At 58.6% G+C, this 27905-nt stretch overlaps 1 protein-coding gene across 1 annotated transcript; it reads right to left on the bottom strand.

Moving 5' to 3' along the window:
* Window positions 1-3: 3 nt before the first annotated feature.
* RUNX3 (RUNX family transcription factor 3) lies at window positions 4-27897 on the bottom strand. Its single transcript, XM_071217630.1, has 6 exons — window positions 27489-27897; window positions 25462-25618; window positions 17587-17691; window positions 7200-7358; window positions 1167-3064; window positions 4-1132 (listed from the first exon to the last, which is right to left on the bottom strand). The coding sequence occupies exons 1-5, from the start codon at window positions 27771-27773 to the stop codon at window positions 2520-2522; spliced, it is 1251 nt and encodes a 416-aa protein (XP_071073731.1). The 5' UTR covers window positions 27774-27897; the 3' UTR covers window positions 4-1132; window positions 1167-2519.
* Window positions 27898-27905: the final 8 nt, after the last annotated feature.

Here is a 27905-nt window from a genome sequence, read left to right as displayed (position 1 = left end):
GGGTCCTTCGGCACATCTCAGTTATATTATTATAACAAATCAGTCAAAATTCCATTTTACAGTTAAATAATACAGAAGACAGACAGTTTTACTGTACAAGCAAGTTGTGCATTAAAAACAAACACACCAAGCAAATTATAGTGCAAAGCAGTTTCCACCCCTCCCCTTCCCACCCAATCTTCCTAGCTCTGGGATGGTTTTATGGAAGATATGAGGGTAGCAGGTATCAACACCTCGGCATGACAATATGTCACAGAGGATGTGTACCCGCCACCAGCAGGCTTACAGTAATATTGTATCAAAACCCCCTCACGTCCTTGTGCTTTCTAAATCGTTGTTGCCTGGTGCAACTTTAAAGCAGCCTTGTAAGTAAGGAACCATTTTTACCAGCCCAGGCTGTGGGCCTTAAAAACAGACTCAGCATGGCTGCTATCACTTTTAGCCTTGGGGGAAGGGGGGAGGAAGGAGAGTCAGTTAATTTTCTGTTCCACTAAATACCCACTAGAGTTTGGGTATCAGGAAAGGGTAGAAACCTGGGGTGGAGCTACAAAGTGCCGGGTACTGGAAACCCAAAGGTGCCTCCCATGCTGGCCTGGGGCCATTCTACAACCACAGAGAAGAGGAGCGGAGGTACAAGGGCAATGGATTTGCAGCTGCTTCCTGAGAAGGGGTGGAGAGGCCCCGGGCTGTGGGGGCAGCAGGACACCCTAGCAGCAGCGCTTTTGAAGAGTGAAGACTGCTTTTCCAGTGAGGGCAAGACAAGAGAAACTGCACAAGGGGGGCTTGAATAGGATCAGTACTTCCTAACCTGCCAGAGGAATCGCCTATCGGGTGTGTGTCCGGCTGTTGTAACAGGGTGCGGGTGGCACAGCAGGCCAAGTGCCCTCAGAGACAACCACCACTAAAGAGCATTTTCTGAGAGATTCCACTTTCACAGAGGATGTGGCTGAAACAATGCTGAAGAGCCACATGCTTGGCTGGCCCACAGCAGCTTTCTCGTCCTTCTCCGCTTGAGCCCCTAGACCTAAAGAACTCAGACGTGAATCCTCGCAGCCGGAGCCCTCGGGCACGGGCTGCTTTCCCTCCTGCAGAGGGAAGGGACAGTACTTTGCAGCTCTGCTGTTGTGCCACCCTGCACCCACCGCTCTCCAACTCTGTTGTGCCACCCTGCACCCACCGCTCTCCAACTCTCATGCCCCCCCCAGAACACCACCAACGCCTCTCGGACACGTGCGCAAGAGCCGCTGATGGGAGACTCCGGCATCCTACCTGTGCCCCCTTGGTCCCTCTTAGGCCAGCCCTTGCGGAGGCTGGGGGCTGCTGCTGGGGGGTGTGGCCTCCTGGGGGACTGAGAGCCTAATGATCCCACCCCCTGGGTGGCAGAGGGGGGTAGTGGTGTCCACTCTCGTGGGCCTTAGCCTATAAGACTGTATGGGAGAAATGCTTGACTGAAGCTTTTTTCTAAAATCAGCTTCAAAAACTGGTTTTGGTGGAAGACTGTATCTTTTGGAGCACTAACCAGTCAGCCAGGGCAGTCATGTGCTGGGGGCCTGCCAGGCTGGGGGTGGGTGCAGGGCACAGCTTGGCTGGCCCTGGGTGGGGCAGGGCCTCGGACGTCTGATCCAACGCCGCCTCCCCCACCCCAGGGCTTTCTGCTGGGACCTATCTGGTCCTTGCCCCTCCAGTCCTGGAAACCAGGCGGCCAGCCCCGGGGAGGAGGGGCTTCCCTGGGCCCCCACTGGGAGAAGAGGAGATGAACGCCTTGGGCTGGTCAAAGTGTGGTCTCTGGGCCTTCCCTGGTGTCAGGGACCTGCTGCCACGGGTTACTCTGCGCTCGGGCCTGGGGCCCCCGGCAGCTGGGGCGGGGCGGGGGGCTCCTTGGCTGCTAGGAACCGCGGGAATCAGGGCTGGTGGGACTGGCTTGGGTGCGTCCTCCCGTCTCCGCCAGCCAATTCCCGGGTCCTCGGATGGGTCCTGCCCCATCTGTACAACGAGGGGACCCCTCTCAGGGGTGGGGCGGGGCTTTCCAGTTCTGACAGATTGTATAAATGCAGAGGCGGCCTGGGTCACGGGGCACAGAATCTCTGAGGAAGGAAGGGGCTGGGAGGCTGGTCCCGGGGAGCTCTGCCCAGAGACCTGGGGCCCACGGCGCCTGTCCCTGGAGCAGAGATGGCCCCCGTTCCGGGAGACCTGAGGCACAGCTGGGGGCAGCGAGGTCGTTTCAGGGAGGGCGGCGGAAGGGTACGTTGCCCCCAGGGTCGCGGGATGAGATGACTGGGATCTAGGCTGGGGGCAGCGTCCTGGTGGGGGGTCCCTACCTCTGTACAAAGACGGCAGGACCAGCTGCTCTCAGAGCCACCCACCGGCTCTGGCCCTCAGGACCCGTGGACCCCCAGACTGCGAGTCCTCCGGAGCGCCAAGCCCACCGCCGTCCGGAGACTTGGAAAAGGGCCAGTCACTTTTCGGGAAGGTCGTCGGGGTCCCCAGGCCGCAGAAGAGGGCCGCGGGGGGCCGGGCGGTCAGTAGGGCCGCCACACGGCCTCGTCCATGCGGCCCGGGGTGCTGAGGGCCGTGGGCGAGTTGCTGTGGCTGCCGTCGGCCTCCACGCCGTCGCTCTGGCTGCCCAGGCTGGCGCTCATGAGGTTGCCCGCGGCGACCGAGGCGGCGCTGCTGGTGCAGGAGGCCAGCATGCGCGTGGGCGAGCGGTCGCCCCCGCCGCTGCTGCCGGCCACCATGGAGAACTGGTAGGAGCCCGAGGAGGCGCCGTAGTAGAGGTGGTAGGGGGACGGGTTGGCCTGGAAGGGCCCGCTCTGGTTCTGCGGGGCCCCGGGGTAGGGCGGGGGGAGGTAGGTGTGGTGGAAGCGGCTGGCGGCCGGCATGCCCGCCACGTTGAGGCCGCCGAGGCTCGTGCCCGAGGGCGTGGCGCTGTAGGGGAAGGCGGCCGACATGGCCCCCGGGTAATGCATCCTCGGGTCAGGGAAGCGGCTCTCCGTGAGCGTCGGCAGGGCCGGGAAGGAGCGGTCAAACTGGCGGGGGTCTGAGAAGGGGTTCAGGTCCGGGGTGCCTGGGGGGACAGAGAGGAGGCAGGTCAGGCACAGCCGGAGGCCGTCCCGGGGGCCCGGAGCCCCTTTGCAGGATCCCTGCTTCTAGAGCTGGGTGTGCTCCCACCACCCTGGGCTGCCCCGGGGCTGCCGCCTGGGGAGTGGGTGGGAGCCGGGCCGGCAGGAGCCTGGCTGTGGGCGCCTCCCCGAGGACAGGTGCAGCCGGAGGCCGTCCCGGGGGCCCCGAGCCCCTTTGCAGGATCCCTGCTATGGTGCACAGACAGGACCGGAACTCATCACTGGGGCCTCCGCCTCTCTGAGGCCACCTTGCAAGCTGGAGTTGCCCGGCAGCCAATGACCAAAGGCCAGCCCTGCTCGTCCCAGCGGCTAGGGGGGCTTGGTGGTCCGGGTCCCGCCTTGGTCCAAGAGACCTCCACAGGCCCGCTCAGGTCTTGCTCCCGCTCCCCTAGGAGCCTCCCTGGGTTCCAGGGCAAAGGGAGTCCTGCTCCCTACGTCGTAAATCACAGGCACCCTCCCCCACCAAACCTCAGCATTCAAAGGGGCTTCGGGATTGAGTCTGATCCCCTTGGTGAAAAGCCGGGAAAATTGAAGCCTAGAGAGGGTGAGACACTTGCCCCAGGTCATACAGCACATGGGACCTGGTACAAAATCCCAGGGTCCCTGAGCTCCAACATGTGCGGAATAGGTGGTTTTCCCCATCTCTGAGGCAGCACAGAATTGATATTAACTATGTGGCCTCTGGAGCCAGACTGGGTTCAAATCCTGGTTCTGACATTTACTAGCTGCACTTCCTTAGGCAAGTTACTTAATTTCTCTGTGCATCAGTTTTTCATGTGAAAAATGGGACAATAACAGTTCCTAGGGATTAAAATAGGTAACATATGCAGAGCTTAGAATAGGGCTGGCACAGAGGAAGGACCCTGAAGGCCTGCCTGCTGCTTCTGCCGCATCGACACCTCTTGCTTTGCACACCAGGCACAGTGGGGCCCTGCCAAGGGAAGGCCCTGACCCTGGACTTGCCTTAACCTTGGCCAAGGGCATGATCCTGGGCAGCGTGGAGGGGGATGAGCCCCGAGGAGAAGTCTGTCTGGCCCATCCCCTCTGTCCCACCCACTAAAGAGCAAGGGCCAGGGGAGGACCCAGGCAGGACCAACCTCCACCCTCTGGCCCAGCAGGGCTGGTGTGTGCCAGCTCTGGGTGGGCACTGCCTGCCGTGTCTTTGGCTTGGCTGAGGATAGAGAGCTGTGGACACTCTCAGGCCTCCTGCTTCTCAGACGCTGTGTGACCCTGGGTGAGATCTGTCCCTTCTCTGAGCTTTGCAGCCCTCCCGATTCAGCTGGGGCATGTGTCCCTCAGCAGCTGGCTCTGGTCCTGGGTGCGGATCAGAAAGGAGCAATCTTCCCTGTCTCAGGGTGGGAAGGTGCGGGGGCAGCGTCTGGGAGCCTGGGGCTTTCCGATCATCTGATACCCTCCTAACAGGCCCCCTGACCCGTCAGTGGTGCTGGGAGCCCTAGGGGGTCAGAGATGCCTCTGCTGCCTCCTCTGGTGCCTGCCACCCCAAGCATAGCCGGGTATCCTCAGCTCCAAGCAGGGGAGTGGGTGCTGCCCACCCAAAGGGAACCCCATTCTAAGGACAAAGGAAATTCAACTGGGACCTTGGAATGGACAGGGGGCTGCAGCCCAGGAAAAACAAGGCCCTGCAAGGGCAGGACCTGGGCCTACTGTGTGCAACCCCCAAGCAGACATGGGCTGCAGGGCTCGAGGCTGGGCCTGCCAGTCCTGCCACTGTCCCCTCCTGCCTCCTTGAGGGTGGTGGGGCAAGCGCCTTGCCCTCAGCTGTCCCTCAGACCCACCAGCAGCGTCCCCGAGGCTCCTGCCCGCCCTGCTCTGCCCAGCAGCCCCTGGAAACCCGAGCTGGCTGGACCACTGTCGAGCAGCCAATCCCAACACTGGAAGGAAATGTTTATTTTCTTCTACAAATTGCCCCAGCTGCTGCATGGTGGTTGAATGAGCCCTTTGAGCTGTGAGAAGCCCCCATTGTGGGCGGCTGCAGTTGGGGGGCCAGGGGCTGGGGTACGGAGGGGCCGGGGCCCCGACACTGCTTGCCAGTGGCCAAAGCCATTGGCAGCCACCAGCGCAGTAGCGGAGGGGTCCCCAGCGTGAGCCCGAAGGTCAAGCCTCATCCCACAAAGAGGTGATGGCGGGTGAGAGCGACCCCTCCCAGGTCTCGTCCTGCCAATCTCTGCCTGCAGCAGGCACCTCCTTCTTCCCACGCTACAGATGGGGATACCGAGGCTCGGAGAGAAGCAACTTCACGCTGTAGATCCCACAGGCCAAGTCAGAGCTCCCAGCCGGGTCCCCCTGGCCGCAAAGGTCATGCTCTTTCTCTGATCCTGACGTCAAGGGCCCTCTCTCTCACCCCAAAGGGCACAGTCCTGGGGGCCTGAGGCCCTTGCTGTGGGGGGGGGGAGCGGCTGGGGGCCCGGCCTCAGGAGGCAGCAGAAGGGGTGGGCGGGGGCCCGGGGCTTTGCCTGCTGCTCGGCCAGGCCGGGGCTCCGGGCAGGAGGGCGCGAGGCTGCCTCAGGCCCCTCGGCTCAGAGGGCAGCGCGTGGGGGTGCTCTCCTCCCAGGGGGCTGGCAGACAGGAAGAGGCTGCTCACCCCCATCTGCTGGACTCTGGGTCTCCCTGGCTGCCCCTCAATCCCCAGTCGGGCCCTGGCCGCCCCCGTGGCAGGGCAAGGTCCGGTCTGGTAGGGACCTGGGCCTTGACAGATGCCGGCTTGTGGGGGAGGAGCACAGGCAGCTTCCGGGCAGGGGTGGGCAGGAGCTCAGAGGGCAGGGACCCCCCCTGCTCCCCGCCTCCCGGGGCTGAACCCCCTCCTGAGGCTGCGAAGGGCCTCAATCTCGCTAGCCCATGGGCTCCGAGGGGGGTCCAGGGCCTCCCCCTGCCTGGGCGCCTCAGCAGGGCTAGCACCCCGCTCGCCCAGGCCAGAACGGGGGGGACCCTGTCTTCAGAGGGGGGCCCCGGCTCACCGAGGGGCTGTGTCACCTCCGCCTGCCACTGCATCAGGCCCAGCTCGGCGTGGAGGTGGAGAGGCGGGGGTGGGCAGAGGAGCAGGGGGTCAGCGTGCACCCCCGCTCCAGGCTCCGCCTGCTCTGGGCCTCGCTTGCCCTCTGCCCTGCACCTGCTAAAGCGCGGGAACTTCCTGGGGGTGGGCTCTGCGGAGACTTTAGTTCTGGTCATTGACAGGCTCTGTGACCCCAGGATGGCCTCAGTTCCCTCATCTGCCAAATGGGTTGTAACTGGGCCCTGGTGGGTGGAGGAAGAACAGACACCCGCAGGGCATGACAGCAGCCGGCGTGTGTCCAGGGCGGGCACTGAGCACCCTCGGCCCCCGCCTGGCCCCACAGCCAGCGTGCACAGCCCCCTGCACCCTCTGGCCCACTGATGGAGAACCCCAGAAGAGAGGGGCTATTCATCAGCCTACTGCGTACTGAGCACCTACTGTGTGCCAGGCATCTATTTATTCTGGAAGACCTTCTCGAGCTCTCCCTTCGATGCTGCCTGCTGTATCCATTGAGGCAATGGGGCAGAGACCCAGACTTGGGTCTCACCCCCTCCTCCTTCCCACTGGGGCGGGGCCCCCGGGCTGGGTGGGGGACCTTGCCCACGCAGGCTCGGTGCCTCTGCAGCCCAGAAGGGCACCTCAAGTTCAGAAAGCTTTGAGCAGAGTTCTTCGTTTAAATGCCATCCCGGCCCTGGGCAGAGGCAGCCACTCCCACCCCACTTTCAGATGGGGAAGCTGAGGCATAGGGAGGGGCCTGCTGGGCTCCAGGAACGCTGACCTTGGACGAGTCAGGCCCCAAATTTAACGGGCCACGATGGGATGAATGTCTGTTTCCCCCAGGGCACGGACAGCCTCAGCAGGGCAGGGAGCCGACCCCTGGGCCACGCCCCATGCCTGGCCCAAGGCAGGTGCCAATGCTCGCTGAGCGAGTGAAGGGCCTGGCCCAGGAATGGGCACAGTGTAGGTCCTCGGGAAACACCTGGAGGGGCAAACGGCCCCTGCGCCTCTAGAAGGTTCTCTGGACGCGCCTTCAGTCCCAGCAAGCCCCCGCGCCTCCGCCTGCGTCCTACCTTGGATGGGTGTCGGGGTCTGGCTGCTGAAGTGGCCCGTGGTGCTGAGCGAGCCGCGGGGGCTGGGCGTGCTCGGCGTGACGCGCATGCGCAGCCGCTCCAGGTCCCCGAAGCGGTCGGGGAACGCCTTGGTCTGGTCCTCCAGCTTCTGCCGGTGCCCTGCGGAGAGGGAGGGGCGTGGGCCCGTCAGGGTTGGCCCCTGCAGGCCCTCTGCTCCAGGCCTGCTCGGGTCCCAGGGTCTCAGGGGAGATGGGGCTGCCTTGCTCTGCTGGGAAGTTCTTCCTGGGTTCTAACTTTTGGCCTCTGCAGAGGGAAGCCCCAGGTCACGACCAATATCTTCCCCGAGGTTCTCAGACGACTTTCTGGGCAAGTGGACTTGGCCCAGTGGTTAGGGCGTCTGTCTACCACATGGGAGGTCCGCGGTTCAAACCCCGGGCCTCCTTGGCCCGTGTGGAGCTGGCCCATGAGCAGTGGGGATGCGCGCAGGGATTGCCCTGCCACACAGGGGTGTCCCCCGCATAGGGGAGCCCCACGTGCAAGGAGTGCACCCCGTAAGGAGAGCCGCCCAGCGTGAAAGAAAGTGCAGCCTGCCCAGGAATGGCGCCGCCCACACGGAGAGCTGACACAGCAAGATGACGCAACCAAAAGAAACACAGGTCAACCAAAAGAAACACAGGTTCCCGTGCCGCTGACAACAATACAACCAGCACAGCGAATGGACCCGAGAACAGACATCTGGGGGGGGGGGGGGCGGGGAAGGGGAGAGAGGAAAAAAACCTAACAAAAAAAAAGACTTTCTGAACAGAGAACGGTTGTGGGGGCGCCCGAGGCCGCAGGACCTCGCCCCGGGCTCGCCACATCCTCACCACACCTGCACCAGTAGGAATAACCATCCTCACCTCTCAGGTGAGGCTCAGAGCGGCTCCAGCTCACAAAGCCAGCGAGTCAGAGCCAAGCTCTAACATGGGGTTCAAATCACAGCCTGTGACCTAGGCCTGCACAGCGCACCACTCAGAGGGGAAACGAAGGCACAGGCTGGGAAAGGGACTCAGCCTCCTAGAGGAGGGAGAGAACCCAGCCACACACCCTGAGATAACAAGAGCAGCAGCCGGAACTGAGCCCTGAGCCACCTTCCAACTCCCAGCACTCATCTCTGCTCTGGGCCTCAGCCTGGGCCAGGCACCTGAGTGAGGGGCTCATCTCCAAGCAGAAGCTGAGGACGGAACCAGGGCACCTGGCTTGGGGCGTCCCCCCTGGAGAGATGCCAGCACCTCCTACTACACCATGCCCTGCCACGGCCCACACAGGAAGGACCCCGGCCTCATTTCCCAGGACCCTAGCAGGGTGCTGGGAGGGTCAAGGTGTTCATGCCCCTGCCCTCTGTAGCCAGCCTAGGCCAACGGGACACTTCTTAAGCATGCTCACAGGGAACCCCGTTCCTGCCTTTTGAATTATTAGGTTTACGTTTCAGTTAAGGCTCACCGCTCCTTTGGCCCACCCCAAGCCTCTGCCCAGAAGTCCCCACTGTGGCCACCTTAGAAGTCTTTCTTCCAGCCTTTTTATGGTTTTACGTGCTGGGAAACACAAAGCAAGTTTCCTGTAGGGCTTTCTTAAATGCTCTGAGCCTGTGTGTTTCATTCTATCATTTGCTTTTTCTATTCAATAGCACTCGTTGGGGATCCATCTCAATTTCCTCATCTGTAAAATGGGGAGAGTAACCAAGCCTCGTAGAACTGACAGTGTTGCCATAAAACACACAGTGAGGGCTGGGCAGGTGTGATCACGGCTATGTGATCGCTGATGCTCACTCTTGTTTGCCACATCCCACTGGGGTAGCAGTGCCTTCAGTCATTGTCCTCTGGCTAGACACTAGGGTCGTTTCCAAATTTCCTCTGCTGTTGCCTCGGTGAGTCACATAAACAGGGCGTCACGTACGTGGGGCAAGTCGGTTGGGTGGGGACTGGAGCAGACTGGAGAGGGCATGCCTTGCAGAAGGGGCAGTTGCCACCCAGTCCAGCCGAGTGGTGGCCGAATGGATGGTGGGCCCAGTATTGCCAGAGCTTCCAGTTTACCAGAAGAAGCTATAAATTTGCTTTTACATGAAATCTCCCATATTTTGTATGTTGGCAATTAATTCAAGTACATGGAAAAAAAAAAAAAAAAGAAAGAAAAACCACTTTATAGGACACATCCTACCCAGAGGCTGCTGATTTGTCACCTCTGCGTTAGAGATTTCATTTTCTGGTTGGTTGCAGAACCTCAGCCACCGAGGCCTGGCTCACGGACGTCCACCAGTGGGCGGTCTCTAGGGAGGTGCCACAGCACCCGGTCCTCAGCCCCTCTGAGCTTTGAGGAAAGCTGCTGCCCTTGCTGCCGAGGCCACCACAAATGGCCTGGAGCTATGGATGAGCTGGGGGAACAAATGAATTCAGAACCATCTCAACAGGCAGGAAGCCAGCCGGGTGGACGTGGAGCCCTCACGCTGATCTGGCAGCAGCTTGGGCACAGAGGGTCTGGGTCTCTTAGTCAACCACAAGCTCAGAGTGAGTCAACGGGGTTACAGAAAAGCTGGTGCAAAACTTCAGGCCTTGTTATTATCGTCACTGGTGAAGAAAGTCCCGTTTCTGAGTCACACCGTGTACAAAGAGCGTTTACAGTTACTCCTGTGGCCCGGTGGAGTCTACAGCCAGCCTGGGGACAAGGACGGGACCTGCCACTCACAGCCTGGGGGCCTTGCTCAGGTCACAGCCTTTCTCTCCCACCCCAAGCTGCAGGATCCCCATCGGCCGCCTCACAGGCCCAACAAGGCCTTCCACGTGGGCCACCACTGTCATGACACCACGTCTACCCCTGCTCGTGCCTGAGTGAGGCACGGTTATCGCCCCCAAGCTGGGGACGAGGACACCAAGACCAGGATGGTAAGCCTGCGCCTGGGACCACAGAGTCAGCATCCGCAGAGTTCTGCTGGCTCCACGGCTGGTGTTCTTCCTTCTAACGCCTTCTTTCTGCTCCCATTGTACAGATGGGGCTGCTGAGGCTTCAAGAGGAGGCCTGAGCTAAGTGGCCAGCCTGGGGTATGAATCTGGCCATCTGACCCCAAAAACACGCTCTCCACCGTTGTGCTGCTCTGCCGTCAAGTAGGGCAGGTTTCCTGGAGGAGGGAAGTTTCAAAAGCATTTCAGGATTAACCTCCTTGTTGCTATGGCATGCTGGGGACCCTGCCAGGAAGGGGCAAAGGGAAGCTGAAGTGGCTCCATGTGGCCAGGGCACCAGTGAGGCTCAGAGCCACAGGGCTGGGGCCTTCACAGTGGGAACAGGACCGAACTTCCTGTGCCAGAGGAAAGGGAGCTGGGCCTGCAGAACATGCCTCTTTCATTCGGCTACCCACAGGGGGAGCTCTGGCCTACCTCACTTGGTCACCTGGGACTTGGCCCTTCTGCTCTCTGTGCCTCAGTTTCCCCTCTGCACAACCTGCTCACCAAGGCCCCTCTGGCTCCTTTCCTCCAGGACCCAGACCAAGAGCCCCTCTTCCCCCACCACTGAGCTCCCGCGGCAGCTCTGCAGGCTAAGCCTGCCCTCAACAGCAGGAGTTAGCAGGGGTGGGAAGAGCAAGACAGCAGCTGACTTTACGGAGTGCTTCCTCCATCCCAGTGTCTCGGCAGTTGCCCAGCACTGCCTGGTTTCACCTGGCAACATTCCCAGGAGGGAGGTCTAGTACTGTCCCTGCTTTACAGGTGAGAAAACTGTAGGAAGATCAGTGACATGCTCAAGGTCACCCAGAAGGCACCTAACGACCTTCTTTCCCTGGAGCGCATCTCTCAGGAAAGTAGCCTGGGTTCTGAAAATCAGGGGCTCCAGACAATGGGGAGTTAGTGCCCTGCCCAGGAGCAGGCCCAGGGCTGCTCTCTGCAGGTACAGGAGGATGGGACTGGGTGAAGAGCAAAGGGTCTCAGTGGACCCCACTGAGAATCGAACTCTCAACTCAAGCCCAACTCTAACCCACGAAGTCTCTCTCACACTCTGGGCCTCAGCTGCCACGCATGTAAAGTGATTTACCATACTGAGTAATTCCAGAGGGTGAGGAGGAGCTGGAGGACAGACAACAAAGTGTTAAAAGTAGAGCACCCTGGGAAGCGGACTTGGCCCAGTGGTTAGGGCGTCCGTCTATCACATGGGAGGTCCGCGGTTCAAGCCCCGGGCCTCCTTGACCCGTGTGGAGCTGGCCCATGCGCAGTGCTGATGCGCACAAGGGGTGCCGTGCCACACAGGGGTGTCCCCCGCGTAGGGGAGCCCCACGCGCAAGGAGTGTGCCCCATAAGGAGAGCCGCCCAGCGCGAAAGAAAGTGCAGCCTGCCCAGGAATGGCGCCGCACGCACGGAGAGCTGACACAAGATGACGCAACAAAAAGAGACAATGATTCCCGTGCTGCTGACGACAACAGAAGCGGATGAAGAACATGCAGCAAATAGACACAGAGAACAGACAACTGGGGCGGCGGGGGGAGGGGGGAAGGGGAGAGAAAGAAAGAAAGAAATCTTAAAAAAAAAAAAAAAGTAGAGCACCCTGGGGGAGGATGGGGACGCCCGCAGAGCCCAGGAAGGCCCCACCGTGAGCCACTGCCGGCGGCTGACCTGCCTGCTAGCACACAGCAGCTGGGCTGGAACCACAGAGAGCGGCTCCCCAACACGGCCTGATTAGTGCTGCGACCCTCATTTGGGGGAAGGCAGATCCCAGCCAGCCCCTCCTAGTGCCTGGGGCCCCAGGCCCAGACAGCTCTTACCCACTATTGTGCTGGGCCATCTTGGGCAAGTCACTGGCCCCTGTGGGCCTCGGCTGTGTCATCTATAAAATGGGACTCACACATTAACTCCCTAGAGAGAGGACAGCTTCCTAGAATGAAAGAACCTGTCTGACTGTGGCCCTCAAGGAAAGAGTTCTGATTCCAATCTACTTGGCCATCTACTTGCTGGGGCAAGCAACTCCTCCTTGTCATATCGATACAGAGGCAACCAACCTCACAGGTGTGTGATAAGGATCAAGGTGACTCATCCAAGGTCACACGGTGGGGGAGCTGGAGGACAAAGGCTGGATTCCAGGTTGGGGGCTCTCTTCCCACCATCCCTGGGGCATCCCTTATCACCATCAGCTGGGCCAGCATGGCATCCCAACAGCTGCCAGATGCTTTTGGGGGTCCTAGGGTCCATACTGGCCTCACACAAGCCCCTGTGATAAGAGTGGCAATGGCTTATCAGGCCCCTAGGATGTGCCAGGCACTGAGCCATGGGCTAGGCATGTCATCTCCAAGGGACACGACACTGAGAGGCTGCTACGATGCCCCCAACTTTCCAGAGGGTCAAGTGAAGGCACATGGTCAAGGCCACATGGCTGTGGGTGGCACGCCTGAGGTTCAGCCTGGGCTGCCACGGAGCTCGGTGGCTGTGGTATTGGCTTCCCAGACCTCCAGCGGAGGAGAGCGGGGTCACCTGGCCGAGGTCTGGCTGGCAAGGGGCCAGCTCTGTGTCCCGCAGGAGGTGGAATGGGGAGCAGGAAGCAGGGGGAAGCCCATCACGAAGGCCACGGGAACAGCACTGCCTGCCGGGGAACAATGTGGCCCCCCATTCCCTGGCCCTTCACCCGTCAGAAGCTGCTGGGTGGCTTGGCCCAGCCCTGGCGTGGCCACAACCCAGACACAGCAGCTACTGTCTGCCCAGCGCGTGGGGTGGGGTGCCCAGGCCCGCGCCCATTCTGCGGCCTGTCAGGAGATTTACACCCGACTTTTAACAACCGCCGCGGAATCGCAGGCGGGTGCTGGGGGAGGCTTTATGAAGCGGTGGGGCTTGGGGTGGTCTGCTGTGAATCGGCCCCCTGTGAGCGGATGAAAGCATGGGTCGGTGGCTGGGCAGGGAAACGGGCTGGCGGGGGGCCAGCGGGGAGGGAGGCTGGCGGCTCCTTCCAGGGCCACCACTGGGGCTTCCAGCAGCCTGGGGTTGATTAGGGGAACCCGGGAGGTCTCAGGTTAACCCCTTCCCTGCTGCAGAGCTGAGCCCCTGGCTCCCTGAGGCCTGCTCCCAGCCCAGGGCACGTGTCTGGGGACCGTAGGGCCTCTGGGAGCCAGGGGACAGGAGCTGTGGCCTCTCTTTGGCCCAGCTATCCCTCCCCAGGCCTGGAGCTGAGGAAGGACCTGTGCCAAGTTTAGGACTTTCAAAGGCCCTGCTGCAGGCTTAGGGCCACTTTCCTGCCTGCTGCAAGTTCTCGAGCCCCCAGCAGCCACACTGGCTGTGTGCTCACTTCCCTCAGGCCTGTGCTCAAGGGTCACCTCCTCAGAAGGCCTCCCCTGACCCCGTCCAAAACAGCCACACTCTCCCACCCTTCCCCTAGCTGTGGATTTCGTCCTAGAACTTCACTACTTAAAATTATATAGACATTTATATGTTTATGTTGTTCATTCAACAGATATTTATTGAGCACCTCCTAAACGCTCCTGTCTGTATCCCAAGGGCCTATAATAACAGTCTGCAAAACAGAAAATAAAGCCCTGCCCTTGTGAAGCACCTATGAGAGTGAGGGGAGACGAATAATAAGTGAAATAAATTAGCGAACTATACAGCGTATTAGAAGGCGATAAGGATTTTGGGTAGAATTACAGCTGGGAAGGATGAGGAGGGTTGGGGATGGGGTGTGTGTGCAATTGGGAACAAGGTGGCCAGGGAAGGTGTCCCTGAGAAATCAGAGTCAAGACTTTGGGGATGGGAAGGAGTTAGCCACGTGGGCACCCGGGGGAAGAGCGTTCCAGACAGAAGAACCGGCAAGGACAAAGGTCCTGAGGCAGGAGAATGCCTGGCAAATCTGAAGGCAAGCCAGGAGGCCAGGATGGCCAGTGTGGAGTGAGCAAGGAGAGTGAAGGAGAGGGGGGAGGGGGGCAATGAGCTTAGCTCAGGTGGGGACTCGTGGGCCATGGGAAGAACAAAACTTGTTCACCATCTCTCCCCGCCTCTAGAACGGGAAACTCGAGAAGGTAATAACTTGCCTGTTGGGATCATTGTGGGATCCCCCAGCTTCTAGAACAGTGCCCAGTAGGTGCCCAGGAAAATATTCACTGAAATCATGCCACGCACATTTTTGGGGAGGAAAGGGTCCACAGTTTTCAGGTTCTCAAAGGAGCTGGTAAACCTAAAAACTGACGCCAGAACTCCACGCCCCTGCCTTAGGCAAAGCTAATGACCCCGCTCTACCCTTTCACCAACCAGAACCTGCTAAGCCCGGAAGATGGGGCTAGCAGTTCCCAAACTGTCCACAGACCCCAGGCCAGAGTTTCCTCCTGCCTGAATCCCGGGTCCAGTTCAGCCACCAGCTTCTTCCCGGCCCCCGGTGACTCCGAGGGACACCAGCTTTGACAACCTCAAAAACCAAGGCCACGCGGGCAGGAAGCCACCGGCCTAGCCTTCAAACCCCGCCGGCCACCTGGCTGCAGGTCGGGCACGCTCTGCAGGGCACCGGAGGGGAACGAGCCGGCCACAGAACCCACAGCCGGGCCTCAGGGATCTGCAGACTCCCTGCCTGGCTCCCAGGAGAAGCCCACCCCGGCCCGCCCCGCACGGGGTCGGCCATGCGCGAAGCAGGAGAGCAGGCTGGAGAGGAAATCCCGGAGCCCCAGAAGCCGGCTGGGATCCAGGAGGGGTGTTGGGCACGTCCTGTGGGCTGGGAAGCTGCAAACTCTTTTAACCCTCACAACAACACCCCAAAGTAGATACTAACATCACCCCCACTTTCCAGACACACCCACAGACTCAGAAGGCCTTTTCAAGGGGCCCTCATGTCCCTGGGTGGGTCCACGGGAGCCCACCCAGGGCAGGTGGCTTTGCTTCTCTGGCCTCTGTACCTGGCACTGTCTCCTCCGCGAGCTGCGTGAGGGTCAGGTCAGTTCATGGGGACTTTGCCCAGGGCCTGCCACACAGGGCACATGTGGCCACCAAGAAACATTGAGCTGGCCTCTTCCCTCTTACACGTGGGGAAACTGAGGCCTGGAAAGGGGAAAGGACTTGTCGAGGTCACAAGCTGGAGGCCAGGGTGGAGCTGGAACCTGGGGTGCTGGTGAGACACAGCTTTAGAGCCAGGGTGGGCTGGGGTGGAAGCAAGCAGGGGTCCTCGGGAGAGGCTGAAGGATGGGGGGTCACTCCCTGCTCCAAGCTGTGCTATAAAAACGAGCGTCTGCCTAAGGTTTTGTTTGTACAAGTCACTTTGGCGTGCTGACTGGGCTGTGCCGAGGCCCGGGACGCCACCTCCCAGCAAGCCTGGCCCCTGTCTCCCAGCCTCTCTCCCTTCCTCTTGCTGCCTGTCTCCCTCCTGCCCAGCTGCCTCATCCCGTGCCACCCCTTCCCCATGAGCTCACGCCAAGAAGTCCATGTCTCAGGCCTGGGGGGCTCCAGGAGAAGAGAAGTGGGGAATTCAGCTCCCCGGGGGAAGGGCTGAGCCTCCCTCTCCTCCAGGAGCCCCGGGGGGGGGAGGTGGGCAGCTCTGCCTGGGGGGAGGGGGAGCGGAACATGGGGGCTCTGCCTCCCTGGGACCCCCCCCACGAAGCTCTGAGACTTTCCTGCATGCCCCAGCACAGGGTGCTCCCTGCTTTTGGTGTGGCTCCTAAGTGCGGCACCTCACACTGAGCCCAGCTCGTCCTGATTCTGCTCCCGCAGACCTAGGGCAGGACCGTCGCCTCCTTCGTGGAGGCTGGGCCCCCGCACCTCCACTACCACGGCCTGGGCTTCTCAGCGGCCACCTTGCTGCTGACCAAGCGAGGTTCATCAGCGACTAATGGTGGCAGTGGGGGGTCCAGGGAGGAGCCAGGGACCAGGGACAACAGACCGCGGAGCCGAAGACTCAGAGTGGACCTTCCCTACGACAGCCAGATGCTGTGCACACTCCGGCAGTGACCACCGGGCCTGCAGGGTGGGTGGTATCTGAGGCCCAGAGAGGTCTGAGTTGGAAGCCCAAGGTCACACAGCAAGTAATAAGACAGCTAAGGGGGTCAAGCACCTCTCAGCCCCCTGTAAGTGCTCTACCCGGGTTAACGCATTTTCCCTCACAACAGCACCACAAGGTAGCTGCTCCTAAGGACGCTGCTTAGCAGACAAGGAAACCGAGGTGTGGCGATGACTTGCCCAGGGCCGCACAGCCAGGCAGGCTGCTCAGCATCTGCTCTCCGCAGCACGCTGTGCTAAGGGATCGCAAAGGGCTTCCCGGTCATCACCTTGACCCCCAGGGCCATGAGCCCAGCGCCAGGGGCGTGGACCCACCCAGGCCTGAGCCCACCAGGAGGAACCAGCAGGAACTGTGGTCAGGAGTTCTGCCAGCTGGCAGGCCCGACGGCGTGCAGAAGCCCAGGGCAAGCCGAAGGGGGTGACCTGAGGCCTGCGGGAGGCTCTTCCGGGGCCGCCGGGCCCAGCTCCGTGCTCTCCCAAGTGGCCAGGCTCTGGAATGGGGCCAGGAATTGGAATCTGCCTAATTCCAGAAGGGAGGGCCAGCCCGCTCCGAGCCTCCTGGGCACTGCGAAGAGACACAGGGAGCCTGCTGGCCTGCCCCAGACCCACGCGCCCGCACTCTAAGGCTGCCTCTGGGAAGACCCAGCCCCAGGGCGCCTCCCACCGCTCCGCACAGAGTGGGGTCCCAGGCAGGCACTCCATGTCCCGACTGCGACGGGGGCGACCCCTGGGCTCTGCCGCCACCAGGACCCCAGGAGATGATTAACTGCGGAAGGGACCGCCAACCTGCAAAGGGCCACAGTCACACAGGACACAGGCAGGGCTCCCAGCAGGACAGGGCAGGCTCACCCCGAGGGGGAGCAGCGCAGGCTCCGGCTCAGCACCAGGGCGACCCTGAGCAAGTCACATGCTAAGAGGCAAAGGGAGAGTCTCCAAGGAGGGGGTGTGGCCTCACAGCCAGACCAGCCCCTGCCACGGCAGAGGAAGCTGGGGTGGAGCAGAGCAAACCCGGCCCGCCCACTGCCCCCCAACACACACACACGCACATCACGCCACAAACAGCATCTGGAGCCTTTTCCATCTTCTTCCTTCCCTTAGCTGATGCAAATCTGCACTCCCCTATCTGCACCCCCCCCCAAGGGGCAGTCTTCCCACAGAGTGGGGGGGGACGCCGACAAACTTGCCGCGCGACCCTACCCCACCCCAGTCTCCTGGCGTCCCACAGTCTGGTGCTAAGCTAGAGGGTGAGGGCTTGGCCGGCAGGCAGAGTGTGTGTTGGGGTGAGGGGCAGAGCCGAGGACCACACCCCCACGTCAGGGCTCTGGGGACCCAGAATCGTCTGTCTGACTCCACCGCTGCCCCTTCCTCCACCTGGGCCCCTCCCCATCCAGGGGCTCAGGGGCTCTGGCACTTACGTCTGGGCTCCCGGGGTCCATCCACAGTCACCTTGATGGCGCGGTGGTAGGTGGCCACTTGGGTGGGGTTGGTGAACACGGTGATGGTGAGTGTGAAACTCTTCCCTGGGTTGGACAAAGGCAGGAGGTTGGCATCTGGAACTAGTCCCAACTCCCTGGCCTCCCACCTTGCTCCCACCCCCAAAGTCCCCTCCCTTCACCAACAGACAAGGTTTCTCTCGCTGAACCTGGGCAGAAGATGAGGCTCCAGATAAAGTTCAAGAGACTGGACTTGGCCTTCAAGGCCCACCAAGGCCTGGCACCAACTTTACCGTCCACCCCACGCCCTGGCAACTCTGGCTTATCTCCTTCCTGCTTCTTGGTCTTTGTTTGTGCCATTCCCTCTATCCAGAGACCCTCATGATTTGGGGGTGAAGGATTAGGATGCATATACATTTTTTCCTGAAAGAAATTAGTGATTCTTGTAGAAAATTTCAAGAACACAGAAAATAAGAAAAAGATGGAAAAAAATCACCCATAATCTCACTAGCCACAAACAGACACTGTTAGCATTTGGGTATTTTCTCTTCTAGTCCTTTTGTATGCAGCACTAAAAAGATACTTCTGTACCCTGCTTTTTTTCACTTAACATCACATCATAAGCACTTTCCTATGTCATTAAAAAAAAAACTTCATAAACTTCATTTTTAATGGCTGCAAAATATTTCAACTCACGGGAGCCTCATCTTTTATTTACCCATTTCCTTACTCTTGGGTATTTACGTAGTTGCTCGTTTCTTATTGGTGTGTGCAGCTGTGGCTGGAAAAGGAAAGATTTGGGAGCTGCAGACATTTAATTTGTAGACACAACTGTTATTTCCAGAACCCTGCTCTATTTTTAGATATCCATTTGGCTCCAAAGTCTCCATTCAAAATTCCTGAGAGCAAAAAACTTTTAAAATAATAATTTCTTACCATTAAAATAAAACGAACAATGACCTTCTGTTTGTGAAAATCTTTGCATCTCTGCTTCTTTTCTTAGAATAGATTCCAAGAAGTGGTGAGTGATTTTAGCACATCAGAGTTTGGGGCATATTTAGGGGGTACTGCCCCTCTTGTAAGGTGGCTCTCCCGAGAGGCCATGCCAATATATGTTGTCACCATCAACGTGGGACCACGTCTTGGCAGATAAACTCTCCTGCCTTCATCTGCCTTTCTTCTATTATTAGGGAGACTGAGATTTTGTAGGTTTTGTAGCCATCCTATTCCAACAGAGATTACTTCTTCATGCTCTCTTACACTTTCCTATGAATGTTTTAGAGTCTTTTTTGGAAAACTGTTGCTCGGCTAGCTTGATAACGCTTTCCGTGTTGTATCTGTGGCAAGCAGTTTCCTAGCTCACTGGCCTTTGCATTTCATTTCCTGACCCAGAGCTGGTTTTCATTTTCAGTTTTACCTCTCGTTTGTAATTTCTTCTATTCTTTTTATGTCTAGACGTGTTTTCCCATCTAGAAAGCAGACAAACAGCTTCTCTCTACTTTCTAGAGTTTTTATTTTTATTTTTTGGGGGGTGGGGAGGCGGGTTACTGGGGTATGGTAGAAACTAAGGGTTTTTCCTCAAAGGGCAACCCCATATTGCCAGCACCTTTGCTGAAGGAAAAGTGCCCCCTCACCCCATTTTTCTATCATAATCCAAGGCCTCTACGCTGACCTGACGGTGGTTGTGGGGAAGGGGGGGCCTCGCTGATCACCCTCTGCTGCCTGGACCACACCTCCCTGGACCCCACTTACAGACCCCAGAGCTGCCTGAGGGCAACAGCCGACGGCTCGTGCGCCTGTGTGCCAGGGCTGGCCCGGGCGGGCGCCAGGGGAGGCTGTTCCTCCTCAAGCGTCTGCCGCCCTCCCAACACCTCTCGAAGCTGAGCAGAGGTTCCAACACCCACCCTTGACAGGTGGGGAGGTGGGCGCTCAGGGAGGGCACTGCTATCTTACGGTCTCCTTCCACACCTGGGAAGAGAACCACAAGGATGCTGGTCGAGCGAGCGAATGAAAATTCTAGCCCCACACACAGGAAGATGCAGAACAAAATTACACGGGCCAGGCCGCCGGGGGCCCAGGCCGAGGGTTTCAGAGACGCCAGAGGCAGGTTAAAGCTCAGAAGCCGCTGAGGGGGGCACTTGCCTGGGAAACAGGAGGAGGGACAGCACCTGCCCCGGGGGTTCTGAGTCAGCACAGACCCGGCCCCTCGCTGGGACACTTGCCGAGCTTTCTGGACACGGAAAGGACAGGCGTCTAGGGAAACGCCAGGCAGGCGGGCCCACCTCCTCCCCACCTTGCAGCCTTCCCTCCCTCATGCCGAGGCCCCAGGCCTAAGGCTGGCACTTCCCTCCTGCCTCACCCCCCCACCTGGGCTCCAACCAGAGGGACACTCTCTAGGGGTCCCTGGGGCTCTGACCCTCCTGTCCCCTCCCTGGTGACTGTCGGAAGTGGAGCTGCGGAACCCCTGCACGGAGGGGAGCTTGGCAGACAGTCCACAGCGGAAGCGGTGCACTCCCACCACCGAGGACCCCTGGGCCCCAGTTCCCTGCAGCAGCAGCGCTCCCCCACAGCAGCGCCCGTCAGTTTACAAAATGCTCCCTCGTCACTTTCTCTAAAGTAGGCATCTCTAAATTGGCATCCGCGGACCCCTCTTAGAATCAAGCATGCTGTGAGTTGGAACAGGAAAAAAATTACATTTTTAGCATTGCTTCATAGGTGCAGAGTTCTGCTTGAGGTCATGACAAAGTCTTAGCAGTGGATGGTGGTGACGGCAGCACAACACAGAAGGTAATTAATACCACTGACGTGTACGCTTTCAACAGTTAAGATGGGAAAGTTTTTGTTATTACAAATGTTACCGCAATTTAAAAAATTACATTCTCATTGTCCCTAACCTCGAACTGAAATTTTGTATTTCTCTCAAGTATAAATGTAGGTGCCAAACCAGTGTATTAGGAGCAGTACCTGTGACCTTGACGCCAACAGACGTCACGGGCATTTACATATCACATTACAGTTGATGCAAATTTCTCTAAATATCTTTTATGGTCGTCACAACCTTAAAATCATGGTCGTCATTAGACTCATTGCTAAGCCTTATTACTTAATGCATTAGCAAAGCAGCACATTAAAGCAGTGCATTTATCACAACTTTGGGATTTTTTTCCCTTAGCATTTTACTATTAACTATTTATTTCCCAACCTGAGATGGCTCGCTCGTCTGTTTGCCCGTTGTTTGCGTTCTTCCTCCGCTCGCTGCTTTTTTTCTCTCTCTCTCACTGCCTGTTTTTTCTTTAGGATGCATTGGGTTAACTGAACCCAGGACCAGCCATCTGGGAGGTGGGTGCTCAACTGCTCGAGCCACATCCGCTCCCCTACTAACTATATTTTTATGCATTTAAAAGCATTATTCTGAAAAAGGCACATGGGCTTCACCAGGCTGCCAAAGGGGTTTCACAGTGCATAAAAATGGCTGAGAACCCCAATCTGAAGCATCAGAGACCCTCCCGCTCCCTGTACTTGCTTGAAGTTTCCCACAATGCTTTTTACTTCTAATGATCCACCTACTTACTTTATCATCTGTCTCCCTCTACTAAAGTGGAGCTCCCTGAGAACCAGAATTTTTGTTTTGGTCACTGATGTGTCTGGTCCTTCAGTCAGCACCTGGCACATAATAGGTGCTCAATAAATGTTTGTTACACAAAATAAGGGCAGAGCTTATTGTTACCATTTGACAGATAAGAAAACTGAGGCTCATAAGGAGCAGGGAGTTGACCAGGGCCCACCATATCCAGGCATCACCCAGAAGGCTTATAATGTGTGGGAGACCCTCACCTGCCCCTCCAGACCCACACCAATGGACCTGCTCCCGGGGAGTGGGAAACCCCCACCAGGTGGCAAACCACATGCCACCCTGAGGTCACCGCTTCCTCCTGGCGTCCCGGCATGGACACGGCCCCTCCCAGGTACCTCTCAGAGGAGGGAGGCCTGGGCGCAGGAGTGGGAGGGAGGGCAGGTACCGCAGGAGGCGGGACTGGACACTTGCTGACCGCGGGGATGGGGTGTCGGCAGCTCACGCCTACGAGGCCTCAAGCACTGTGAACCAAGAGTGCAGGAAAGCTGCCTCCCTGGACACCCCGTGCCCCTCCATCTCCCTCGTGAGCTTGCTCTCTGCCTGGCAGCGGAGAAGACAAAGGAGGTGGGCGACTTTGTGCAGAAATCCCAGGCGAGCTGGGAATCGCACGGGAGTCCAGGAATTGCACATCAAAACCTTCCACAGCTGAAGGCGTAAAGTAGTGCTCCCCCCTCCCTGAGGCTCTTGGGCAGCCCAGACGTTCCCGTGGGACCCAAGGCTGTGGACCCATCAGCAGGCACAACTGGGTCCAGCAGAGTGGCCTTGGGCCAGTCCCTCTCCACATGGGCCTGGGTTCCTGGGTGGTAAGCCCCACCCCTAAGAGCTGGACGGGCAGCGGAAGGCACGGGAGTGGGGGCTCTTCTCACCCTCAGATGGCGTCTTCGCCTCTCTCTTCTCCTAACAGGGTTCCTCTAGGCCTGTGCCCACACATCTCACCCAACTCTCCTCACAGACTACTGCTTTGTTAAACCACTTAATGACAGTTCAGTAACTCAGGCTCCTTCCATTTTCACGCAGGCCAGCGGCTCTGAGCGAGCGCCTCCTAGGGGCCACCTGGGGATGTGTGGCGGTGTGTGTGTGGGGGTGCAAACAGCCAGCGCCTCCCGGGCAGTGAAGAACTCACCCTTCTGTGGGTGAATGCTTGGCTCATCAAATTTCTCTGAGCCGTGGGCCTAACTTGGTTTTACGTAAAGCAAGGTAATTATTTTGCAGACTTTTAATATCTACTGAATTTTCCAGGAAGGCAAGTGCCGTGCAAATCGAGGGAAGACTGCTTTTCGCTTTTTAATTTTGTTCAGAACTTTGCCAAGGGTTGTTCACAACTTCAAAAACCGTGCCATTGTCGGCAACGCCATGTCCAGATGTTGAGTCATGTACAACCTGCTCTTTGGGTCTGCTGCTGTGTTCAGGGGGCTCCTGCCAAGAGGTGCCATCTGTTTACCTCACGAGTGCAGTGGTGTCCCCCCAGCTTACGTATCCAAATATATATTTTATTATAACTTACTTTCCCTTTCTCTCTATCATAGGTATGGAACGATAGAGATTTTGAAATGATGTGTGAGTAGGGGGTCGTGTTATCTACACATTTCATCGTAGGAGAGTAAAGGGTACATTACAAAAGATTTACTGAGTCTGGTTGGGCAGGCAACCTTGGCCCCAGTCACGGCAAGGGACGCCAGTGGCCTGGTTTTCCTTCCCTTTCGTAGGTTACACCTTCTGCCTTATCTCAAGAGCTCTATGGTGTTTCATGGAAAGCTGTCTTCTAGAAATCACAACAGAGTAAAAGGATAAAAGGCAAGGAAAGAAACAGAAGCTCCTATCTGGTCTGAGTACCTGGCAGAATTCAGAGAGCCAGGCAAGGGCTCTGGGTCCCAACCCCAGCCTGTCCCCACTCCTAAAGTGACCCAGGCTGTCTGCATCAATCACTGATTTGTTCCCTGGGATGGGAATTTCCCAGTCAGTAAAACGGGTACAGCAGATAAGCTGTTGCAGGCCACAGGACCCCTGCACCCTCTGCTTCACTGCCAGCCACCTCCACCTCTCCCACTGAACAATTCATACCTTCTGGGTTTCCCCCACCTCCGCCCAAACCGCACTGTAATCAGAGAATCAGTGACTGTCACCGCTCAAAGGGACCTCAAAGACCTCCTCCAGCCCCAGGCATTTGAAGTAACAAAATCTCTAACATATATCCAGCTCTCGTTATGTGCCAACCGATACACTTGGCACAGAGAGGCTAAGTAATTTGCCCAACATCATCCAGCAAATCGCTGGCAGAATCGGGACTCAAACGCAGGCCAGCTGGTTCTACAGCCTGGCCCTTAAAAGACCATGAGCCCCCAGACGCGCAACGCCTTGGCCAGAGTTCCGCAGCAGTCGGGACTGGCACTCGGGCCTCTCCCTGCCTCTCAGGACCACCGGCCGGTGAGAGAACAGCAAGCAGAACAACAAGAACGGCTTGTGATCTCAGCCTCCTGCAACGCCCCGAGTCACAATCCCAGCCTCAGCCGAGCCTGTTCCAAGGACACTCTGGAGATGGAAGCCCATCTCCCTCCCTGTAGGCCTTCGGGGATGGGCACAGTTCCGTGGGCATGAAAGCCACAAAGAAATCCCTTTCAGCATCCACATCGGCTCTTGGGAACTCAGAGAACCGTCGTCTCTCTTTCCATATTGCAGCTCCTGGGGACGGGGGTGGAGTCAAGGGGAGGACGGACCAAGTGCCCAGTGCTGGTGCCATGCTGGGCGCCTGGTCGCTGACCACCTCTCTGTCCACCTCGCAAGGGACGGCTGACCCGGGCGGCGGGGGCCAGCCCTGCCCTGCCCTCGCCAGCCGCGCCCGCCGCAGCCCAGGGAGTGCCTCTCTTCTCAGGACTGGGGCTGGGATTAAGTTGCAAAGGGCTTGAGAGATTGGGGATGACAAAAGGGGCTTGGAGACTAATTAGGAGCAGCAATGAAAGCCTAATTCATAAAAGCAAACATTTTCCATCCATCAACCTGCAACCAGTTAAGGGCAACGTTTGAAAGAAATCTGCGCGTGGGGAAGGGAGCCAACAGGAAGAGGAAATGTTTGAAAGAATGTAAACTATTTCAGTTTCATAAAAAGTTAACAAGTAAACAGTTATTACATGCAAATAATGCCCTGGTTTTAATTAATGCTGAAAAGTCAAAATATGTTTGACATTTGTATGTATACATTGACTGGTTAGAGTGGAAAAATGGTGCCCAGATGCCCGTTTCCGAGTGGGGCTGGCGGCTCCGAGGGAACTAAAACCCGGAGAAGGCCTGGCTTATTGGTGATGAAAAGCACAATTCTGCTTCAGCCGCTCCGGCCTGCGGCGAGGAGGCAGCAGCAAAGGGAACCAGCTTATTTTCTTAACGAAGCTGGAAGCGCAGGCCGGGTGCTGGGTGCTCGGGAAGGGCCCTGGGGACTGGGGCCGCACAGCCCCAGAGCCGGCGAGCCGGTCTTAAAGGGCCAGCGGACCCTCCGTTTTCCACTATGCCAGGACGGGGTTTCCAGAGCTTCTCTAGCCAGAAATTAAGTAACGAAGGGTTTCAGGCCTCAGCGGCCTCCCTGGCGGCAGCCACAGGGGGTCCCGTCTTGCCTTCGGAATGAGATCAGAGAGGCAGGGTGTCCACCGGTCTCGGTGGGCCAGGGGCCGAAGCCATAAGCTGTGCTTTCCAACGCTCGGCATCCTGCGCGGCCTTCGTTTCTGTTCTCAACTACCGTAGGTTCAAAGGGCTGGGGAAACTGTGGCTTCGGGAGACCACAGCTGAGCTGAGGTGGCCTCCAAGTGTGGGGGAGATCCTGACCCAGTGGGGAGAGCGGCCGGGGTGCCTGGCCCCGGACACCAAGGCTGGTCCTCTAAGCCCGTCTGCCTGAAAACCCACGAGCCCCCGTTCGGGCCCGTCCGGCCATGGTCTTCTCCCAGCATCTCTGATGAGACCAGGGGTGATGAACTGGGAAAGAGCAGCAGTGCGGGAGTTAGGGAACCCCAGGAATGGGGTGAAAACCGTTTTTTTCTGGCAAAAGACCGTAACTTTCCTCACACCCTCCCAGGGTTCTGCAGTACCCTAAGGGGTTACAAACTCTTGTTTTAGACAGAGTTGGTCCTGGAGACCAGTTTCTCAGGCTCCAGCTGGGACCCCAAGACCTCTCTCTCAGTTTCCCTCCCCCCACTTTTGCCACGGCCGTGTGGGGCCCGGGCCATCTCCCTTCCACTCACCTCGCCCGCTGCGGCCCACGAAACGGAGGTCGTTGAACCTGGCCACCTGATTCTTCATGACAGCCGAGGCGTTGCGCAGCTCAGCCGAATAGTTCTCGTCGTTGCCTGCCATCACGGTCACCACCGTCCCGTCTGGCACATCCCCCAGCGCCACCACCTGAAGGCACGGGGCAGGGGGCAGCTTAGACAGGCAGCAGGAGGCAAGGGCAGGCGGGGAGGGGCGCGCCCCAGGCAGCGCCCTCAGGCCCCAGGCGCAATGCGGATTTCTCCAATGCCGGGTGGAGAAGAGGCTTAAAAACAACAAAGACCTGCCCCCAAGTTTAACAAAAACAAGGCGACCAAATCTCCACCTTCCATACCAAACCCCTGGATCAAGTGGCTTAGCCGTGTCCTAAGAAATCATCCTTTCAATGCAATTAAATCTAAGCTAGAGCTGCAAATTAGCTCAGTCACTGCAGCGTGGGATGCAGTTCCCCTCTTCCCTTTGGCTGGAGCAAAAAAGAGGAATCAGCTTGCTCCTAGCAACTGAGTCTCTAAGTAAAAATAATATCAACAACAACAATCACAGGGCTGCTCCCTGCACCCCATTAACGCAAGAGCTGTCTGGGGTGTGAAATTTGCCCTGAAATGTGGCCCAGGCCCTGTTTATAGGCCTCTGCTGGGCCTGAATTCGTTATGCAGGCAAAACGCAAAAGGCAAAACAAGTTGGTGTTTGAGAAGGGTGTCCAGAAAATTAAAGTGAAGGGAGGGGAGTGGTTTTTGATTGCACCTGCTGGGAACTGGAAGGTGTGGGTGGAGATGCCCACCCCCCGACCCCCGCCCAGAAGCTTGAGAGACAGCTGCTTTTTAAAAAGGAATCAAACTCTGAAGCAGGAGTCACAGTCATTTAAAAGTGGCTGCCGCGTGCAGGGACCAGGAATCCAGATGGTAAAAATTTCAAGGAGAAAATGTTTGGGGTCTGATTAAAAAGGCCAGATTTCCTGTCAACATCCTGTCTTCTTTTAATTTCAAAGATTCCTTTTAAGCTGCAAGTGACAGTAAAACCTCCGATCTGCCGATGAAAGTCACACGGGCCTCCCCCGCCTTCTCTCCACCCTGGGAGATTTTCCCCGCTGGTATTTTAAGATGTCACCCGAAAGACCTCAAAGAGTCGCTCATCCCTTTTTCCAATTTGGAGCCTTCTTAGCAGGAGCGAGGATGGCTTTGCTGCCAGCGGGCCGTTGTTTCCAGCCACCTCGGGCACAGCCACCCCCAGCCGCTGTCCCTTCCTGTCCCCATTCTCACGGCAGCTGTGAGAGGTTTAGGGGAAAACCAAGGCGTTTTCGTTTCATCTCGCTGCCCCCTTAAAAAAATGAAAATGAAACAGCCGCCTACTCCCTGGCATTGAGAGAAAAGATCCTCTGTAGGGCTGGGGGCTGAGAGCGGGTGCCGGTGCCCCCAATCTCAGTTTGCCATTCGGGACGTAGAACGGGGCAGCCACAGGCGTTTAGGGTGCACTGCCCCCGATTCCCGGCCTAGGGTCGCCCTGAGTTAAAATTTCAGAAGCCAGAGGTTGAGAAGCGTGAGCAGGAAGTGTTTCTGAAGCGGTCCAGGAAGAGGGTGCCGGCAGCCGAGGGCCGGCCGTACGCGCTCTCTGCACCCCATCTCTGGTCTCGTGGCCCCGGTCCCGGGGATCCTCTTCCCCGCTGTTCGCAGGGTTGTCCGAAGGGTCGGGGCTGGGCAGGGAGCAAAGCCCCACCTGCCCATTTCCTCCTCAACGTCTCTCCGCAGGGCTCCCCGAACCCAGGTGCAGGGGACCAGCCCCCAAAAGTCATCCGTGTCGGGCGCATCCCAGAGGGAACGCTGGTGTCCCGCGCCGAGCCCGCATCGAGGCCGAAAGCGCCCTTTGCCCAGGGTGCGGGACGCTCGGGTCTCGCCGCGGAATCGCGGGCACGTCTCCTCCCTTGCCCTCCCGGGGCCCTGGCCCTGCGGCTGGGACGCCAGGCGCTCCAGGGCTGGTGTCCTCCCGCCCGGGGCCCCGCACTCACCTTGAAGGCGACGGGCAGCGTCTTGTTGCAGCGCCAGTGCGAGGGCAGCACGGAGCAGAGGAAGTTGGGGCTGTCGGTGCGCACGAGCTCGCCCGCGTGGTCCGCCAGCACGTCCACCACCGAACGCACCTCGGGCCGGGCGCGCCCGCCGGGCCCCACGGCCGCCTGCGCGCTGAGCGCGCCGCTGTTCTCGCCCATCTTGCCGCCGCCGCCGCCGCCGCAGGGGAAGGCCGTGGAGGGAGGTGTGAAGCGGCGGCTGGTGCTCGGGTCTACAGGAATACGCATACCAGCGGCCGTCAGGGCGCCGGGCGGGCGGCGGCGGCTCGGCTTGCCCGGGGGCGGCCGGCGCGGGCGCCTCCTCGGCCGCCTCCCCGCGAGAAGCGGGAAAGCAGAAGCGGCGGCGGCGGGGTCCGGGCC

Source organism: Dasypus novemcinctus, chromosome 9 (assembly GCF_030445035.2).
Source record: "Dasypus novemcinctus isolate mDasNov1 chromosome 9, mDasNov1.1.hap2, whole genome shotgun sequence".
Taxonomy (NCBI): Eukaryota; Metazoa; Chordata; class Mammalia; order Cingulata; family Dasypodidae; genus Dasypus; species Dasypus novemcinctus.
The sequence above is the reverse complement of the archived record's forward strand: the minus strand, read 5'-3'. Positions and strand labels throughout refer to the sequence as shown.

Excerpts from the sequence above, each read along its gene's own strand:
- RUNX3 (XM_071217630.1), bottom strand. The coding sequence starts at position 27,773 with ATGCGTATTCCTGTAGACCCGAGCACCAGCCGCCGCTTCACACCTCCC. Across the intron at positions 17,692-25,461 it reads CGTGGGCCGCAGCGGGCGAG|GGAAGAGTTTCACACTCACC; the intron begins GTGAGTGGAAGG and ends TGTCCAACCCAG. Across the intron at positions 7,359-17,586 it reads TGGACCCCGGGAGCCCAGAC|GGCACCGGCAGAAGCTGGAG; the intron begins GTAAGTGCCAGA and ends CCCTCTCCGCAG.